The sequence below is a fragment of the Tachypleus tridentatus genome, chromosome 11 (genome assembly GCF_004210375.1).
Source record: "Tachypleus tridentatus isolate NWPU-2018 chromosome 11, ASM421037v1, whole genome shotgun sequence".
Classification (NCBI taxonomy): domain Eukaryota; kingdom Metazoa; phylum Arthropoda; class Merostomata; order Xiphosura; family Limulidae; genus Tachypleus; species Tachypleus tridentatus.
In genome coordinates, this window is record NC_134835.1 from 2148111 (window position 1) to 2170263 (window position 22153).

At 33.2% G+C, this 22153-nt stretch overlaps 1 protein-coding gene across 2 annotated transcripts in view; it reads right to left on the reverse strand.

The window, feature by feature from the left end:
- The window catches only part of LOC143231610 (adhesion G protein-coupled receptor B2-like), a 76863-nt gene that overhangs the window by 25693 nt on the left and 29017 nt on the right, over nt 1–22153 (reverse strand). For both annotated transcript variants that reach the window (XM_076466137.1, XM_076466136.1), the window contains exons 5-9: nt 21670–21741; nt 18062–18185; nt 14643–14732; nt 1370–1545; nt 711–766 (exon numbers count right to left, since the gene is read on the reverse strand). In XM_076466137.1, the coding sequence (XP_076322252.1) occupies nt 711–766; nt 1370–1545; nt 14643–14732; nt 18062–18185; nt 21670–21741 (518 nt within the window). The remainder of the gene's footprint in view (nt 1–710; nt 767–1369; nt 1546–14642; nt 14733–18061; nt 18186–21669; nt 21742–22153) is intronic.

Here is a 22153-nt window from a genome sequence, read left to right on the forward strand (position 1 = left end):
TTTCGTGCAAAGCTACACGAGGACTATCTGCGCTCGTCGTCCCTAATTTAGCAGTGTAAGACTAGATGGAAGGCAGCTAGTCATCACCACCCACCGCCAACTCTTGGGCTACTCTTTTGCCAACGAATAGTGGGATTGACCGTCACATTATAACGCCCCCACAACTGATAGGCGAGTGTATTTGGTGCGACCGGGATTCGAACCTTCGACTCTCAGATAAGGAGTCGAACTCCTTAACGAATCTGGGCATGCCGATATTAATTTATAGATCATTAAAATATGAAGTTGTGATATAGACTAAATAGTGTAACATGTATCTTTATTAGGAGTAACGTGGCTTCTAAATTATAAACTTATTAAAAAAAACAGCATTGAACATCCAAACTTCTGAGACATACTGAAAGATCTGAACATCCGACTTTCTCTTTCACATTGAAAAGTTAACATCAAGCTTTCTCGAAAATTAAAAAAAAATTAACATTCATTGTTGAAAGATACATGTACATGTTTAAATGCACTCTACATGAAGCAATGCAGTTTTAAGCCTTTAACAGACAAGTTAAATTTCATGAATAAAAAACTTTTAACTTATTATATGCGTACTAGTAGACAAGTTAATAAAACCTAAAACTAACGAATATTGTTTGTTTGCCATTAAATGATATGTCTACAGTATGAAACACCAAATCTGAAGGTTAAAGAGAACTTACTCAGTTAAGTTTGAAACTGAAGAACAAGTTAAGGCGTATCCTTTTGGAACTGTGGGCTGAAGAAAGAAACGATACTATTCTTACCCAGGGTTCATGAAAAATAAAACACCAGTGGAAGATACAACTGTTAAATTAGCAATGAACCTTTATAGAGAAGCTACTTATAAATATAATTTATCATTATCAGTTTGATGTACTGTTAAACCGTTCATTCTAACAAGAAATGCTGCCTATATAAATATTTTTTAAATCATTATTAAATTGTTCGCGCATGCGTAAAAGCGAGGAAGTCAAAGATTGGCCTAAAATAGATATTTATAAAGTTTGAAATCTCTCTGAATTTAAATGTTGTTATTCTCGTCTGTTCATTCTGTTTACATAGTGATCAGTTAACCACAAGATACATGCGTTTAAAATGACATAAAATATATTACTTTTCCCTAGTTTAAATTTTCACAGATGTTCAGTTAATTTCATTAAAACTCCACCCGGCATACTAATATAATGTCAGAAACGTGTCACGCATATAGATATATCTACACGTAGTTGTGAAAGTAGCGACTATTATCGACAATTCCAACATAGTGAGCATAACTAAATTTTCTAAAAAGAAAACACACATTCATAAAAAAATAACGCTTTAGGATTATTATACAAACCTTTTGGATTTGAAAATGGACGTCGTATTCTAGTTTCAAATGTTCTCCCTTATTATTTTCTGACAATGCTAATTCTGTTATGATGAGGTCGCTTTTCATCAGTACTTTTTCTTGAAGAAGAAACGTTCCTGCTTTTTTAACCGTTATAACACACACTTTAAACGGCTGAAATTTACCTACAACAAAGCATGGAAATAAACGTTAATAATTGTTTATTCGACCTCCCTGTCATATGTAGTACTATTGTACTGTGCATTAATAATAATTTATTCCATTTCCCATGTCTGGTACCAGCTGTCTTCAACTGTAAAATTTTTGTAGTCGATTGCTTCTAAGTATTCAACTTGTCACGTAAATCCTACAGTCTTGGCTAAAATGTTTCCATACTGTACTTATTGATGTTATTGTCTACATGCATGAAGTAGTTATTGAGTAAATGCCTGAGTAGTAAAGTAAAAAATAGCGTATGATCGGACAAACATAGTTGATGTTTGTTTGTGTGTTTTTCTTCTATCAAAGTTACATCGGGCTATATGCTGAGTCCACCAAGGGGAACTGAGCTCCTGATTTTAGCGTTGTAAGTCCGTAGACTTACCGCTGTACCAGTAGGGGACTGTCCTGAAATGATATGAGCATTGCCAGAACAGTAGGGTGGCTCCAGTTTACTGTATCCAAAATTCTGAAACGTCATCGGAAACGTTGTTCCAAGAAAGTCTACTGTTGTATTTCAAGGTCGAAAGAAATCTTGCAACACCTTACAACAAAAATACAACAAAAGGAGGTTGAAGAAATAATATTATTTTGGAAGAAAAACTATTTGGTTCCGATATTAACTAGAATTCATTGTCGTCATCGTGTTACTTGGGCAAGACAGCGTGACAACTTACAGTTAGGGAACTAGCAACAGGCCATATTTTGAGTCCCGTTTCCGGCTTATTAAAACTGATGGTAGGATTCGTGTTCGTCCTATGCCTGGAGAATAGACGAGAGAATACTGTCTTTCCAACAGATAATAAATAAGAAGCGGTGCAGTACATGTTATGGCAGCTATTCATCATGATGGAAAATCCTCCTTCATATCTTCAAGAGAAATCATAAATGACCCCTTCTACAGACATCACATGGTGACGATATCTTTGATATATGCTAAGGCAAGAATTTGTAGTAACTCTGTGTCACAGGATGACAATGCCTCTGCCTACAGTGCACGTATATGAAGGATTACCTCGATCAGAAGAACTTTACAAGATTGCCATGACCACCAACGTCTTCAGACTGCAATCTCATTGTAATCCCTGAAATGAGCTTGGAAATTGCTAGCTCCAACCTTAAACTAGCTACTGTAGCTGAGTTGCAGCGCCTTCTAATGACAAATTGGAATGAATTCATAGTGGATTACGTCAATAATGTTATCAACAGCATGCCACGTCACCTTGCAGAGGTTATTAGAGTACGAGGACGACCAACCAAATAGTGAATGTTTAATACGAACTGACATAAGGTTACAGTCGCTATTTATAATAATTTGATGTTATATTTTGCCATTATATATATTTTAGTAACTTTTTGTTGTGATATGTAAAATACTAAATGATACTTCTTTTTACAAGTGTCTGATAAAATTGCGGTTCTACTAAGTTGTACATCATACTCAGAGAACCTGTGTCATTATATAAATTACATATTTAGATGTTTATAAAAATAAAACATGAATTTCTCAGTTTGACAACATTAACTGTACCTCAATTCCACCTTAAAAATGATAAGAGTTTTTGTTACAAAATATATTTTATTCAAAAACATTTAAGTTACCTGAAACAAATTATTGGCCAAGTTCTCTTTCTGAACATTTAGAATTATAAGATTCCTGGGCCAGATATTTACGTCGGATGTTGGGAAGATGTTTTGAAAATCTGGTAAAATACGCTTTGTAAAGTTATTAAACAAATTTTAAAATCTTATTGTATAGTCAACAATGATTACTAAGAAAATTGCTTCCCTTCTTAATTTTGCACGTTGAAGAGGTTACTGCTTATGATGGTGAGGGTAATGGTTTAGATTTGGGGTATCTAATTTTTCAGAAACCATTTAGTAAGTTTAAAAAATATATCTGTAGTTTTGAGAGATAAGTTAGTTGGCTCATCGGAGAGAAAACTGGCTAAATAGAAAAAACGTAGAGAGTTATTATAAATGGAAGTCAGTCAAACTGGATAATGTTACAAGAGGGGTACCCTAAGGTTAGTGTATGAGCTTTCATCTATTTGATTTTCATCAAAGATGTAAACGATATAATGGTCAACGAATTACTTAAATTTGCTGATGAAATTAAGAAGTTCGGTTTTGCTACTGCTTAACAAGATGATTTAAGTTATTTAATTAATGTGTAATTAAATGGCAGCTGGCTTTTAGTTGCAACAAATGAAAGGCAATTTTGATGGGTTATTCTTAACATTGTTACAGAAGAAAATGATCTTTGTGTTTTAGTTGATCAGTCTGTTAAGTCATCCAAGTAATGTGCTGTTGATACTGATAAACAGGAGTTTAGTTTGTTTCTCTAGAGACAAGTGTAAAGACGTTGTAATGTCATTTATACAATACATTTAGAACAGTGTGTTCAGTCTTGAGCTCCTTAGCCGAGGAAGGATATTGATTTATTCTAAAGAAGAGCAGAAGGGGACTACTAAGATGATGCGGAGGATGAGATGGTTCTCATACGAGAACAAGTTAAGATATCTGAAATTGTTTTCTCTTGAAAAAGTCAAAGATAAACATATTTCAGGGTTTTATGATTGGTTAGGGACTGGTAGTATCGATGGACTATCTTTATTTTCCTTTTTGATGGTGAGAAATGAAAGACTAGGGGATACAAATATAATATTTGGCAGGGTAGGAGTCATCTTTACTTAAGTTTTATTTTCCAACAAGATAGTTAGTCTTTGAAATGGATCGCCATCAGATGTAGCGGAAGCAGTAAACGTAAAGGATTTTAAGGGAAGGCTTGTTTTCTTTTTCTGTGTAAAAAGCTGGGAGTGATTTATACATATATGTAGTTTAGTTAGTGAATAAAAGAGCCTGGATAGACCAACAAATCCCATTTGCCCTTAAATGGCAGGTACTATTTAACGTCCTCTCTACCAGCTAGTAGATTAAATATATTAAAAATCTCTAGCACATAACTGTTTCAAATAGTCAAGGTGTCAGTTAACACCTATATAATGATATTAAAAGTGTTTAGAACTAGCGACTCGAAATATACAAAATAAATACGTAAAAAAAAGGTAGTACTAGCTTTTAAATTATATTCAAAATTTGTGGTTTGTTTGTTTGTTTTTGAAACTCGCAGAGAGCTACTCGAGGGCTATCTGTGCTAGCCGTCCCTAATTTAGTAGTGTAAGACTAGAGGGAAGGCAGCTAGTCATCACCACCCACCGCCAACTCTTGGGATACTCTTTTACCAACGAATAGTGAGATTGACCGTCACAATATAACGTCCCCACGGCTGGGAGGGCGAGCACGTTTGGCGCGATGGGGATGCGAATACGCAACCCTCAGATTACGAGTCGCACGCCTTAACACGCTTGGCCATGCAAAATGTGTGGTAAAAGGCTAATTACAAATATTCAAAAATATTCAGAGTGCCTAGTACTAGCTAACATTTACTTTAAAATATTCAGAGTGCCTGGTACTAGCTAACATTTACTTTAAAATATTCAGAGTGCCTGGTACTAGCTAACATTTACTTTAAAATATTCAGAGTGCCTGGTACTAGCTAACATTTACTTTAAAATATTCAGAGTGCCTGGTACTAGCTAACATTTACTTTAAAATATTCAGAGTGCCTGGTACTAGCTAACATTTACTTTAAAATATTCAGAGTGCCTGGTACTAGCTAACATTTACTTTAAAATATTCAGAGTGCCTGGTACTAGCTAACATTTACTTTAAAATATTCAGAGAGCCTGGTACTAGCTAACATTTACTTTAAAATATTCAGAGTGCCTGGTACTAGCTAACATTTACTTTAAAATATTCAGAGAGCCTGGTACTAGCTAACATTTACTTTAAAATATTCAGGTGCCTGGTACTAGCTAACATTTACTTTAAAATATTCAGAGAGCCTGGTACTAGCTAACATTTACTTTAAAATATTCAGAGTGCCTGGTACTAGCTAACATTTACTTTAAAATATTCAGAGTGCCTGGTACTAGCTAACATTTACTTTAAAATATTCAGAGAGCCTGGTACTAGCTAACATTTACTTTAAAATATTCAGGTGCCTGGTACTAGCTAACATTTACTTTAAAATATTCAGAGAGCCTGGTACTAGCTAACATTTACTTTAAAATATTCAGAGTGCCTGGTACTAGCTAACATTTACTTTAAAATATTCAGAGTGCCTGGTACTAGCTAACATTTACTTTAAAATATTCAGAGAGCCTGGTACTAGCTAACATTTACTTTAAAATATTCAGAGTGCCTGGTACTAGCTAACATTTACTTTAAAATATTCAGAGAGCCTGGTACTAGCTAACATTTACTTTAAAATATTCAGTTAGTTTTTTGCCAGCAATCTAAATATGTTCAGTGTGTTTAGTATCATGTTATAAAAGCACTTTCCACGTGGTCAATAGAACGTCTTTACAAGTACTTAAGTTGTTCTGTTCTGTTTAAAGTATTAAAGATTAAAATACGTGTTGAATAAAATAACTTAAACTGAACAGTATCACATATGTTGAAATATTGAAAGTGCCAAATACCAGTTGATTAAAATATTCGGTGTCAACTAGGAACTGTGTAACTGTATTTAAAGTGTCCTGCGTATTATTAGATTAACATTATTGAAACAATTTGTATGAGATATAACTATTAATATAAGTTATAACTATTGAAGGTATCTGGTATAATAATCTTAATATATTTAAAATGCCTAGTACCTGTTACTTAAACGTTTTCAAAGTGTCTAGTACAAGAAAAATACTAAAATCCGTGATGACGAGAAAACCAACTTGCAAAGAAAATTATATATTTTAAAACGGTCACCGTCAGGTTCACAAAGAAAGAATGGGTTACTGACCGGTAGCTGACCACATGTTTGAAAGGGGTTGTGTAACCGAGTGTAGGAATTTAAAGGGCGTGCTTAGATGTTGGATATATTTATTAATAGAGGTATATTTGTTTGCTTGTTTGTTTTAGAATTTCGCACAAAGCTGCTCGAGGGCTATCTGTGCTAGCCGTCCCTAATTTAGCAGTGTAAGACTAGAGGGAAGGCAGCTAGTCATCACCACCCACCGCCAACTCTTGGGCTACTCTTTTACCAACGAATAGTGAGATTGACCGTCACATTATACACCCCCACGGCTGGGAGGGCGAGCATGTTCAGCGCGACGCGGGCGCGAACCCGCGACCCTCGGATTACGAGTCGCACGCCTTACGCGATTGGCCATGCCAGGCCTAATAGAGGTATAAAGGTATTGGCTTATTTTGGGCTTGAGTTGTTGTATAAGTAAGGCTTCTTTAATTTTGCGTTTGTTTATGTTTGTTTCTTTATTTATTATTTGAGTGTTTTCTATGGTTATGTTGTGTTTATTTGACTTGCAGTGTTCGAAAACGTGTGAAGGTGACTTTTTATGTTCTTTGAATCTGGTTTCCATTTTTCTACTTGTTTCTCCAATATAGAAGTCGTGGCAGCTATCACATTGTATTTTATAAATAATGTTGGTGTGGTGTTTGTCAATGTAGTTTTTACACAGTATAGACCTTAGTTTTGTGCCTGGTTTTTGAATAAACTTGGTATTAACTGGAAAGTCATATTTTGTTACTAGTTTTCGCCAAATATTGGTTATTTTTCTGCTGATGACCGAAGAAGGTCGAAACGTTGTTCGCTCCTCTACATACTGTTTCCTCTACTCATACCAGCCATTTTTACATATACAAGATATTTTTCCTTCTGACCAAAGAAAAAGAGTTAGGACATCTCTTAACGGTGATTTGGATAAAACATTACGAGATTCTTAAGTCTTTTCAAATCAACTGGTTTCCTAGATCAAGCTGTGCTGATGAATTTTGAATAGGCAAAACTGCAGTCCACAGCAAAGGGTACAGCCGATCAAAAAACTATTAGATACTTCTTATAGCAATTTTACGAATAAGCAGCGATTCCTACTTTTCGTTAAGTTTATTTATTGTTTCCTCTTCATATATAATTATCAAATAGTTGGTTCGATATATATTACGAAACAATGTTTTACACACAAGTCGTAACATTACGCTCAATAACGAAAACAACTGCTATTGGATAAAACTGAAATGATGTGGGGTGATTTGATGGTGCTGATTTCGAAAATGTAGTCATAAATTGTTCATTGCTTCTAGATTGCGAGTTATTGTAGTATCTCAATATTTCATTAACACCGTGTGAAATACCTTACACTAAAATCAGTACGATAGATTTATGCTGAAAAATGTGTTTATTTGGACAGTTTAATTAATGAGTAAAATGCATAGATTTTTGAAAACTTCACACATTTATTGTATTGATATAACATTCCAGAGATATTGTTCACATATCCTATTTCTTCTCGATATAACTAATGAATTGCACCACTTTTGCTTCATTCCAACACTCACCTACTCCTCACGGAAAACCTTCACGAGCACAGTTTGCTAAAAGTTTGAGAAGTCCCTCGACTTCGCATAAAATGGGCGGAGTCAGACGTCTCTCATTCACTCAACTGGTCACTTCACTTCGTTATGAATACATTTAAAATAAAGTTCAATCTCTTTTTTTGGGTTTGTAAACAGAAATTTCTTTTATAATATTTAAGAAATAATTTGCTATTAGGCTGCCTTGAGTTCAACTACAGTTAAAAGATGAAGAAATCCCCCAATGATACCCTTGTAGAGAATATATTACATTTTCACAAAGAAAAGCATCACACACAAGGTAAAGGTAACTTAATACCAGTATTTTGAATATAAAATCATGAAGAAGAGAAACTTGGGCTCCAGATGTGTGTTGCATAGTTTGAACATTTGTCTTCACACAGTGACTGAATGAAAAGAGAGCAAGTATGTCATTTATAGTTCCCATGACATAGCATGAATCAAGTGTTGATCTAAATGATTGTTATTTTTGCAAAACTAATGTATTATTTAGTTTTGCCTAAATATCCAGAAACATTAAATATCCAGATATTGCACATGCAATGAAACTAGTAGCTCATGGGGGATTGTTTTCTCAAGCCATATCCACCAGGGAATTTGGAAACAGAAGAGTTATTCTGTGAAGTACACAATGAGTCATCTCTGTCTTGTAATTCTACTCCTATGACACCTCAACCTGATTCCATAAGATAATCTGAATGATCTAATCTATGACTTGCCTCTATGAAAGCAAAATGGGAACTTCTAGGCTGTCGTTTACATCAATGGAATTATTAGTGTCAGAACAAAAATTTAAATTTACCAAAGTTGTCATCAAAGTTTTGCCTCTCACTACCATATGTAAGATAGTTTGTATTTCTGTACCAATGTTGATGTGCTAATGGATGATTAGGTACGGAACATCATCCTCAATGATGGAAACTTTTTAGCAAGTTATCTAAAATTAGTCTAAAAGCTTTACTTTTGCACAATGGGAACACAATCATCGTTTCCCATTGCTCATACTGTGAGCATGAAAGAAACTTAGTAAAGCAAACAGATTATACTGGAGGCCATCAAATATGATAACTATTAAACTGGGACTCGTAAAGAATTTTATTAAAGGAATGAAAAAAAGTGGTAATGATTTCAGGTACCTGCCTGAAACGAATCGAAAATTCATTGAATCAAAAATGGATGGAGGTATCTTTACTAGCCCATATGTTCGGGAAGTATTGATAGATGATGATTTAGAAACAGTACTCAATCAGAAAGAGCTTACTTCATGTACGTAATTGTAGAAACAGTACTCAATCAGAAAGAGCTTACTTCATGTACGTAATTGTAGAAACAGTACTCAATCAGAAAGAGCTTACTTCATGTACGTAATTGTAGAAACAGTACTCAATCAGAAAGAGCTTACTTCATGTACGTAATTGTAGAAACAGTACTCAATCAGAAAGAGCTTACTTCATGTACGTAATTGAAAATGGTTCTCAACATGCTTTTAGGAAATCACAGAGAAAAAATCATGCTGGGATGACTGATGATATGTTCGAGAACTATGGAAAATGGGGTCTAGGATGTCATAACATGAGGTGCACTTTCTGCACCCTCATTAAAATGTCTTTATAAATACTCCAGGTACATTCAGTGATGAGCAGTTAAACCAAGATCTTTTTACAATGGAACAGTGATATCAATGATGACGGAAGATTACTGTTGGTTCTTTCAGCGTGAAACTGAGAACATACATAAAAGGTGCAACAAGTCAAGAAGAAATTATGTAACAAAAAATTAAAGATAACATGTTCGAAACATAGCCTATATGTATTTTCAATATATAATCTTATCATACTCATTGCTTTTATAATTAAACTGGTATTGTTGTTATTATATATTGTTCTCAGAGATTCTTAAATGCAATTTTCAATTAATAAAAAAGGTTATTGAAGAACATTTTTTATTGTCACTGTATACAAGAATATTTTGAATAAATATAACTCGAAACCTAGAGGTGATCAATAATTTTCAACATGATTTCTGGAATTTGCGTCGCCAATTACTCGCAAGAAAAATAAAAAACAATTATAATTTTCCTTCCATCAGAAAATGTTTTGTTACCCTGTTTTATTCTTACACTTGAATTGTTTCAGTTTACTTTATTGATGAGTTAAAAGGACCGATAACACAAATATTTAAAGTTCCCAGTACAAACTGTCTATAATGTTTTGGTACTGTCTGTCGTGAGCACATGAAAACATTCAAAATATACATTTCTATCTAATCAAAATATTCTGAATATCCGATACCGTGTATCTAAAATATTCATATAATTCAATACAATCTGTTGGTTAAACTTTAAAAACCTAAATATATTCAAAGTGTCTAACATGTCTCATGAAATATACTTGAAGCGCTTAATAGCAATTATTTAATTCAATCAAAATTATCTAAAACGAGAACCAGATAAATGTGTCTATACTTTACTGATAGAGGATAAACTACTCAGATACTCAAACATTACACAATGAAAGTTTCGAAATTTGCTACCATGAAACTCACGGAAGTTATCACCAGTAAAAATCGAATAGCTGCGGTATTCACTCTTAAAATTGTAAAGTAACGCTTCTAGTGTAAAAAACGTTCCCAATATTGCAGGACGAGATCAATAGTGTCACTTCCTCTAAAAATAAACCGACCAAGTCCACTAATAACAAAACCTATACCTAACCCAGTTCAACACTGACATCTAAATGTTCAGTTAAACTCGTCAGAAGCAGTGCTTGCTGGATGTATATACTGATAACATCAAGTTGACGAACACAACACATAAAACGAGCCTTCACATTTTGTTGACCTGCTTGAGTTTTATTGAAGCGTTGACTTAAGCTGCAAGTAACTTTATGTAAAGAGTCGGATCACGTGTTTTATTCACAGTTTTGGAACATATTCAGAATATGATTTGTACAGATGGTTGCTGAGCCTTTACGAAAATACCAATAGCTAAAACAACCGAAATATTATAATAACAACAAAACGTATTTTTATTAAATGTTTTAATGCTTAGATTTCTTTCTAATTATTTCACTTTAATTCTAATTTTCTTAAATTTCTCATTTCAGATTTACATTTATTTCATAATTATTTTTTAACCAATCAGCAAAATATTACCACCGAAAGAGTAATATTCGAACAACTGTAATTTGATGAAGGTATCTAATGACATTCAGGAAGAGTAATAGAACAATCAAGTTGAACAGAAGATACATCTTCATCGTGAAGAGTCATCCTGTTGTTATGTGGGTATTATTAAACGAGAATAAAAATTCTTAAGCAAGAGTTTTGTCCACTTTTTTATGGTAGCTCCAGCAACAGAACTTGAATGATAAAATGTTTTAAAGAAGCTTCATTCTAGTTGAAAACAAACATGTTCATGATAAATCCAGCATGAAGTATAGTGATTATATATTTAACAGGAATATTACACTTATCATAAAACATGTTCTGCATCAAATTAAACTGAATCAAGGTTTTCAAGAAATGAGTATGAAAGTTTGTTCCCGTCAGTTTAACATAATATGTTGTTCTCACAAGGTAAACATGAAATATGGTTGACACTAAATCAACTTGAGACATGGTCTTGTCAGGTTTCCCTTGTAACGACTGCTGCAGTTAGTGGATTAGGTTCACACGATGTAACAAATAAAAACCAAGCAATTGGATATCGTAAGGTAGCTTCATATCTGTAAATAATCCTGAAGGTATCCTCTGTTATAAAAAGATATACAAATATCATCTTGTGCTTGTCTAGTCAATGGTAACATCTTCCAAGTTTATGTTTTAATACACTAGGAAAAGGAGCAAACGACAAGATCTGATGTGAAATGGTCCTTGTGGAGTATGGAATTGAAACTTGCAAGACATGTTATGCATATGTTAATTTAAATTTGTTCTACAGAAGCTTAGTATTATGAAACATCAAAGGTTAGAAACGTCTGAGAAATGGGCGAGTAATGTCAAATAATAGTCAACACTAAGTGTAAATATATGAAAACAATTGCACTACGTTATCCGTAAAGAGTCACATCAATGTTTATTTATTCTATCTACGTTTGTAAAGGTCTTTCTGACCTTCTTTGTCATAGAGGTGCTGTTTGACTATTGAGCAGTCTGTAAATATTAGGTCCAACAGCTATACATATCTTTGTGACAAAATGCTGTGATGAAAGTGTGGCATTGCATTAAAGTGTATGGTACCAGAGAAAACCCATTTGTATAATTGGTTAGCCCTGTGAGGTATAATACCCTCAAATTGTCATAGAAATATCCTCTAAAATGTAAAAGGGACGTTGTTCTGACCTAAGTAATTCAAGAAAAACATTGAATATGGAGTAACTACCTATACCATACAAACAAAAAAACTCATTCACTGAGAGCAATATGGTGTCATAAAGGGGAAGCTTTTTTAAAGGATATCCATTTTCTGACTACAGTATGTTGTCACCAATGAATAGCTTCAGAATGTATATTTATTTATTGATCAAGGTATGATGCAAACATGTAATAGCTTCGGAAGAATACTTATTTATTGACCAAGACTTTCTTAGCATTATGGAACTCTTACAGGATACGGGTTTCAGAACTGTAATATCACATTACGTAAAACAAACAGGCAAAGCAGTTTTCAACAGAAGAGACAGATAATTCTAAAAATGTGGACAGGATCACTTTAATTACTGAATCTGTATACACGAGAATTAGCGAAATAGAAAACTTTGGTTAAATTCTTACTTAACTCGCATCTCTTTCACATTCAGCAGTGAATTTTACCTAACACTGATCACTCAGGAAAAAGAGAAAAGTCTTCTTTTCACTTTTATTCAAATAAAATGAGCTTCTGGTGAGATTCGAGAGAATAAGCCAGCTGCAAAATATGTCATGGTTCCATATGACGTAATTTACATTGCTCGACTCCCTACACTTGTGCTTTAATTATTGGCGTTTACCAGCTCAAGCAGGTTTACTCGTGAATTCCTTTAACACACATGTAGTTATGTCCTGTTGCAACACAAGCACGACAAAAACCTGCTGTTGATCTAGCTTCAATCACAAAATGTCATAGATTATGTATGACACAGCATCAATTAGTTACCCAGTAGGAGGGTAAGCATAGAGAATAACAGGCAAACATCTCTTTAAATTATTCATCCATCATATTAGTTGTATGTAGGTCCATGTGTTTGTTGGTTACAAAACATGAATTATCATTGAATTTTAGATTACCATTAATATTCTAAGTATCCAACTAATTATTACGAGGATTTCTGTGCGTTAACGTATAAAATAAGCGATTTAGTACAGTGATCGATAATCAACTCATTTTTAACTCTGGTGTTGTGAGAAGTTTTAACGTAGAATTACTAACGAAGACTATTGGTAGTCGATCGGATAATAATAAGATTCAGTAAAAAAAAAAGGCTAAAATTCTTTCTAGCCAAGCGAAAGATAACTGCATAGTAAGATTCTATTGACTTGTTATGCGTTGAATTTTAAAGAAATTACATGACATATAGTGAACATGCATAGTGACCTCGGATGATATCTAACAAAGATGTATAGTGAACCTAGAAATGCAGATCAAAACCTAATGCAAATAATTAATTATTTCGAATGACACCTGGAGGAGATTCACAAATACTTTTAGTGAATTACTTCTGATAGAGATACAATGGGCTCTAATGATATCTACTAGAGACACACAATGACCTCTAATGACACCTCCAGCAACACCTGATACAAATGCAAAGTGACCTCCAATGACCCCTGATACATATACACAGTGATTTCCAATTACATTTAGTATAGGTACACAGTGACCTCCAATGAAATACACATATTATCGATAGACCAGTGACCTTTAACGAATGAATCCGAGTAAAAATATACAGTGATACCTTGTAGAAATACACACTGATCTTCATTGTAATCTGGCTAGTATAGATACACAAGGATTTTCAATGACACCTAGTAGGGATACACAGTGATCTACAATATGACACCTAAGAGATGGAGAGTGATCTTTAACACCTTGTAAAGATACACAATGACCTCCAATGGAATATACCTAATAGAGATATCCAGTGACCTCCAATGACACCTAAAATATATGTATAGTGATATTTAATGACACCTAGTACAGATACACAGTGATCTCCGATAAAATACACCTAGTATAGTAATCATCACAAGCAGAAAATGTTTGACAGGATTTTACTCAACTAACAAATGGTTTACTACAACACGGTTCTCATCTTTCTATCCATCAACAACTTATAATAAGCAAGATAATCGTAAGAAAATAATCTAAGATGAAAAAAGTGATATAGTGAAGAGGTTCCGAAGATGTTGAACCTACTTTGATTAGATTCAAACTAATCTGAAATGTAAATGAACATTTCACTTGTAATTAATGTAATTTGAAACATCGACTCAACTTAGAAAATTTACATTTTGCTTAAGAACAAAAACATTAATGGTTCACAATTTTTTTGAGGTTCAGGAAAAAGTTATTTCACGTAATACATGTCATAAAAAATGTAACATGTAAGAAGAGATAAAGACACTTTACCCTGAAGACGTGGAATGAAAATTTTTTCTTCGAAGACGGATGAATTCTCCAGACCTGATGGATTATCGTCCCTCGATGCTACGATTAATTCTGAAATATTAGAGCTACATTTCGTAAAAGTTTCCAATTAAGACCGAGTTCTCGCTGCTAATGAAGTTGTTTTCTACCTTACGTGTTTCTTTTGAAACAAGTTTAATTTCACGATGTACATTTTTGTATGACCATCATTAACTATATAAGACATATAATGTTAACAAATGACTGTAAATGTGACATAGTAGACATGATATTTTTACCTTCAACTCTGACAGAAAGATAATAAACACGTTTTTATCTTACAACGCTAATATCCAGGGTTTAATTTGCAGCAGCACACACTGGGCTGTCTGTCGGCTGTATATACCGCTAAAAATTAAACCCTGGATATTAACGCTGCAAGTCCGTAAACGTATCGCTATCCCAAAGAGTGATATCAAAATAGGCATATAAGAGTTTTAAGATATAGTGTTTAAAAAATAACAGGAAAGAATTTTGTTAGAGCAAGTTTTTCTGTTTAAAGCTGACGATCACGTAAGTTGAATGAAAAATAGTTTGATATTTTCAACTGATATGTACTCTGGTACAGGCCATTTGCATGGTCCTAAACAAGTAGGTTTTTTTACTTTATTGCATATACTTTATAAAATAAAGCTTAAAATGTAGTACAAGTCATACAATGGTCTCTTAGGTGCAATAGAGATTCAAGTGGCACATAGTTACTAAGTAATGAAAAACTTATACATGGTTGCTACAATAGCGAATCAATTGACACATAGTTACTACTATATTGATTCAACTGATACATGATAACTACAATAGCGAGTCATATGACACAGAGTTACTACAATAATGAGCAATAATACATGGTTACTACAAGAGCGATGCATAGTTAATACAGTAATAAGTAAGGTTCCTTCTTTTGAGCTAAAAATAACGAATAACGCTGTTTAAACTGTGAGAATATCTCAGATAATATAAGTATATGATTTCATTAGTCATTTTGAAACTTGTATTTTCGCAAAACTAGGTAAAGTGCACGTTTAGGTAATAATGAGGGTGAGAGTATGTTTTGCTATTTCAGATTAGGTTCGTTGAAAGAAAACTGACATTGTAAGTGTGTTTCTTAATATAAAAATAGCAGTTTCAGCTGAGACAACACTATAATACTAAGTATGGTTTGATTTTTCTACTTTTTTCACGAAAAAACCGAAACACAAACTCTGTGTTTATAACTTCCACCTATTATTGCTAACTTTTTGAAAATATTTTCTCAAGAGTTCAAATAGGAACATTGTTTATTAATTCATGCACGAGTTTTCATAGCATTTTATACACCCTATCAACATGGAAGATACATAAGATGGAGGAGGGTGATATATCTGTGATAAAATTAATTTTAATAAAAAATATACATAATAAAGATTATTATCTGTCATGTTAACGCTGCCCAAACTCTGCACAACATAGAAGTCAACGAAATAATTATTGGTTCACGTATTAAACACACATTAAAAACAACTCTTTCAGGTAAGATAACTTACGTAATTAGTATTGTATCTTATTTATTACTCTAATAAATATGCCCGGATTATGTGTGGAATTATAAGCACTAGAATCCAGCAGAGTTACATATAAACAGATTTATACCAAGTCTGGGTAGATAACAGACACAAAGAATGGCAACAAATATCCACAGAAGCCAATATAAAACAAAAGTTAAATAATACAACTCTGTGTGTGAGCTTTACGTTGTTATATCAAAATATCAAATAGGGTTAGAAATGTGACTTGTTGTTAACTCATTAAGATAACTCGCTAGAAGTTTCACTCTAAACATCGTTCATAAAGGCGTTTTAGAACTGAACTTTTTGTACGTCGTCAAATCACGAAACCGATAGCTAAGTTTAGAGAAGTTCCCCTTTCTGGACAGTCATTCTCATTACAACTCCTTAGTTTCCTTATGATAAAATATAAATAAAAATTATTTTGGTGTGAATTTTGTCACATTTCCTACCAAATATAATACAAAACAACTGATGAATAAGCTAAAACCTCTAAGCAATGTTCTACATTTAGGTGAATACATTATTTTTATGAAGTGATTTAATGTAGTAAAAACATATTCTGAAATCAAGGTGGATGATGTCATAGCCAAACAATGATAACCAACAACACAGCAAGCTGTGTAACTTCATGAAAAATTGGTGACATTCATTGTAATTTATGTGTGACTACAAGACGATAATAAAAGAACAAATGACAAACAAACACTTTTTAACTTATATAAATATTTTATCTCACTTGCGTATATCTAGCTGATGGTAGAAATTAAACAAGCTACTTTTAATATTTGAACGGGTACATATAGAGAAAAAACCGTTAAAAGACTAATTTTTTACTTATCACAACGTCTTAAAGGATCGTGAAATCTCTTACAATGAACCTCTTCTGATTGTCTTACCCTAAGTAAGTATACGGCATCATGTATTTAATGTCACTTTCATCAACAGTACTAGATAAAATGTTTGATATATTTATTTTTATTATTTTTCCTTTTTATTTTATGAATAATTTCTTAGTGCAGGATTTAGGGCTAGTGTAGATCTTCAAAGTTGTCCGAACTTCGTGAGATATTACTGGGATAAAAGTATCGCTAACATTGAAAATATACCTAATTAATGAAACAATGGATTATAATAATTGTGAATAAAAAAACACAGGATGTCTCAAAAGTCTGGAACTATGGGAAATTTGGAGTTTTTCTTAATTTACAAGTTTAGTTGAATGACACCCTCCCAAGATATTGAATGAGCTGATGTGGTTGGTTCCCAAGAATGGTCCTAAGGTACCCTGATGTTACTCACACTGATTTATATTTCCGGAGAATGTTCACGGTATGTGTGTATAAAGTGAAGATCAGGGACATCGAATACCTGTAAAAACAAATTTTTGATGAGTGTTATACTATTAGCAATGACACGAATTATTTTTGCAGTGTTCAAATTAAATGAAAATGCCGTCTCCAAACTTCTTTCGAATTACAAAGACAGCAGTTGGAACACATTCTGTAAATGTTCGTTGAAGATCCCATGGTTTCAGACTTTTAGGACACTCTCTATATTACATTATATATATTCAACAGTGGGTTAGTATGTTTTGTTCCTGATCTATGTATATAGTTTGAGTTCACAACAGAGGTGTAACACAAATAATCAGTAATGCAGTATTGAGTATGTCAGACGAAAGTTTAAGAATACTGGTGTATAAGAGACGTAGGAGGCAAATTAAAAGTATGGGAACCAGTTCCCCTCTTCCTACGCTGCTGAATATTAAAATAAAACATTAATTCCTTCTACCTAATTCTTGTTTGTACGACTTACCTAAAACAGAAGTAGGAGATGTTATGACGTGATGACCAAAAGAAGACACGTAAGCCTTCAAAATCTCTCTTGCGAATTTGGCTAAACTTTGAACCAGGTTAATAGCTTTTACCTTCAGTAGATCCTAGGAAAACAAACACTATCATTTCAGTGCTGAGTTGGCCTAAAGCATCGTGACATTTCGCGTCGTCCACAATATATATCTAAAACAAATACTGAGGACTACAAGAGTTGTAAGAATTCCAGGTTGTTATTTGAAACAAAACAGATAATAACCAAAATAAAACTTACCATAATTTAACAGTTTTTCTCACATTAACAATGCACTTCATTTAAAACATGCAGTTGTTTAACACGAGCTTGTTAGTCTTAAGGAAACGTTTGTTTTGTTTGTTTGTTTGTTTGGAATTTCGCACAAAGCTAATCGAAGGCTATCTGTGCTAGGCGTCCCTAATTTAGAGGGAAGGCAGCTAGTCATCACCACCCACCGCCAACTCTTGGGCTACTCTTTTACCAACGAATAGTGGGATTGACCGCCACTTTATAACACCCCCACGGCTGAAAGGGTGAGCATGTTTGGCGCGAACCCGCGACCCTCAGATTACGATTCGCACGCCTTAACACGCTTGGTCATGCTGGGCCTCCTGAGGAAACGAATTTGAAACTTCTTGTAATATAATTGGGTTCCATTGTCAATATTAATAAAAATAGCTTATTGTTTTGATTCTTATATGTTTTAAGAGAAGTGGGCCCGGCCTGGCCAAGCGTGTTAAGGCGTGCGACTCGTAATCTGAGTATTTTGAGGAATATATACATATGCATCAATGGCACAAGCATGAAACTTTGATTAATTTGCATTGATAATTAGTACATAAATAAAACTTTGACTATTTTATGTATTTATCACTAATATTGGGATGGATTCATTAACTTTTTCGATCACTAGTACAGGTATAAAGCATTAATTAATTTGTGTTAATTATCGGTTCCAACATATATATCTGACTGATTTATGCCTGTTTCTGATACAGGCATTCACTACTGTTACAGCCGGTTCTGATGATACTGACAGAGTCCCATTGAGACGTACAGCAAAAGGTTGAATAAGACACTTTTATTTGTTCTACTTTCCAACTTCTTCTGAATGCAAACCTTTACCCTCTAACGAGTAAAACTGTTACACAATTTAAAAAAAATGAAGCGATAGTAATGAAGCGAGGAACAAAATTATCAACCCTAAAATAAAATAATGTTATCATACGCGTCAAAAATATTAGCGAATGTTCCCACAAGGAAGCGTAATATGAACACAGAACTGATTATTTATGATTTACGTTTTCATTAAAATCATCCGAGAATTTCAGATTGATTAAATGTTTAATACTTTAATGCTTGCTGCTGTAGTACATATTGTATAGGCGCAAAGTATATTTCCTGGCGGTACAAGTTTTCCTATGATAGTTGACTTATGCATGCAGTACGTCAACAATACGACTTGTAGATGATGAATAATAAGTCACGAGTTAAATAGTGTAATTCTAAAGTTTATAGTCGGTTAAGTATGATGACAAGTGAGTTGTTAAAAGGAGTAACCCGTAAGGGAATTGTTCTCTAAAATAGTAGCGCCATCTATTATCTTCAGATGTTGCCTATCAATACGATCGTGTCATGAAAACGTAATTAACATTTAGAGTAAACAAGAAAAAAGTACAAATTAAGTAACAACTGCATTTTAAGGTTTAACATTTGTATCAACCACAATATTTGTAAATTAATTTCTTGCATGAAGATGCTAGGGATATTCACTTTGAAAAACACTACTATCCTTTCTATATGCATAAGGATTAGAAAATTATAATATATGCTAATAATACTGGATTCACAAGTTATAACTTATTCAGAGAGAATAAAAGCTAGTCAGATACTTTATGATTTAGTTTTTTTTTCATGATTTAACTTGAAATGTTTATAATTTTAAGCAAATATAAGAAGGAACGAAACTGATGTAGAAAGTGAATATTACATTAAGATATGTACCCTAGCAACAGGACATATGGGTATCTCATATTGCTACTGATAAAGTCTGGAGGAAGATGTATTAGGAGGAACGAAACTGATAGAGAAACCTCATTACTTCGATAAAAATGATATACTAGGTCCTATGTCTTTAATCGTCTATCCCGTTCATCACCTTGTTGACCACGACGTCCGTTATCCCATAGTAACAAGCTTTTACAACCTACGGCGAAATTATTTTCAGGCCATACTTCCTTAAAAAATATTCACAGGTTCTCCACTTCACGTGGAAGTTAGTATTCGATGTACGAAAGTGGTTACATAAGTATGTCGGAGAAGAGATTAGCACAAACAATGCTCTTATTTGCTATATTTTGTAAAACGTGATTATGAAACCTGACGCATGACTTGGCGCTTTGTTATGACGTTATTATTTTAAAAAAATGGCGATCTAATCATAAACGCAAATATATAATCTCACAAAATTGTCGTCAATACGTTAACATGATCAGGGTCTGATAAAAAACGTGGTGGACCCAAGGTAAAAATTCGTAGGGAGTCCTCAGAGCTGAACCCCATACAAAATCAACACAAGTACAGTTTAGCACTATTTATTAAATAAAGTTCAAGCAATACACACGCACAATATATATCTAAGCAAAATCTCTAACTGTCGATCTGAAATCATTCCTTCTCAACACATCACTTTCAATGGAAAGCATCACTACTACATTCAATCAGAACAAAAAACTGGGAATCATATTGTGGTTTTACGAAGCAACCTACATTTAAAACGATGGTTAGACGATTACTAATATTAAGAAATACTGGTTTTAACATCTGTAATGGATATAAGGTGATTAAAACAGATTTTATAGTAAATATAATAAACTAACAACAAGAAACTTTTAAAATAAATATAAAGTAATTAAAGCTACTTTTTTATTTTTTCTACTTCAACAATAAGCTATTCCTGGCAGAATTTCACTGTCACTAGGCAAGTAATTTGACGAAAATCAAATAAATAAGCAGTAAATATGTCATCCGTGGCGCCACGCTTCGTAGCTACGGATCTGTTTTTTATAAAATACAGATGAGTCTCTCTATTCTAACTCAATGAGTTCAGTAAGCTAGAACATCTATTTATCCACAACTACTTGTTCAAAAGTAAAAGTGAATTTTTATGTAATATAAGAAACAGTCGTGTAGCTTGTAATTAAAATATTGAAATATCTCTTTCACAAACGTTTTGAAATATTGTAAAATTAAATATAATTTATAATTTCAGGCTCATTACTTTTCAAGAGACAACTTATTTGAAGAAGTTTTACTTTTCGCTATTTTTGGTAAATTTTATATTTGTTGTGGATTGATAACGAAGTAATTATAATATTTCTCAAATGACTAAAACCTTGTTGAATGACTTTAAAATAATTCATTTTTACTCAGCTCAAGAAAGTTAAAATCAACCACCCAATTAGAATTTCCCAAAATAGTTCTTTGTTGTTTATAGGCTAGCATGCTTCAGGCGAATTTTTTTTATTTTTAACTTGTCTCTATTCGTAACTTATGATCATGAGAGACATACTTACGTGGGTATTGGAGTTTGCGGAGAGCGATGGTTCCTCGTAGGTAAGAAGCTTTTCTACATTGCTTAAAACCACCTAAAAAAAGTAGATATAATAACTATTTTAACGGAGAACAAGTTGTTTTACAATAAACGAGAACCTTTGTTTTTCTTAACTCGCAAATCAGTTTCTTGAATGAGCCACACATTTTAGTACCAGCATGACAGACAGGCACGCGACAGGGGAATAACTACTTTTGTGTCAATATCTTAATTTCGTATTAAGGAACTCAAGCTCCTTTCAAATGAGAAATAGAAGTAACATAGTAAGCTGTATAAACGAACACGATCGAAACAGAAACAAAGTTGTTCCGACTCTAAAATAGTTTTGCAGCATACAGCTTTGTTTGAAAAAATGCGAGAGAAATAAATTGACTTCTTACAATAAGCTTCTCCCATATTATGATTATAAATAAGATTTTGAAGAAATAACGTAAGAGAATCAAAAC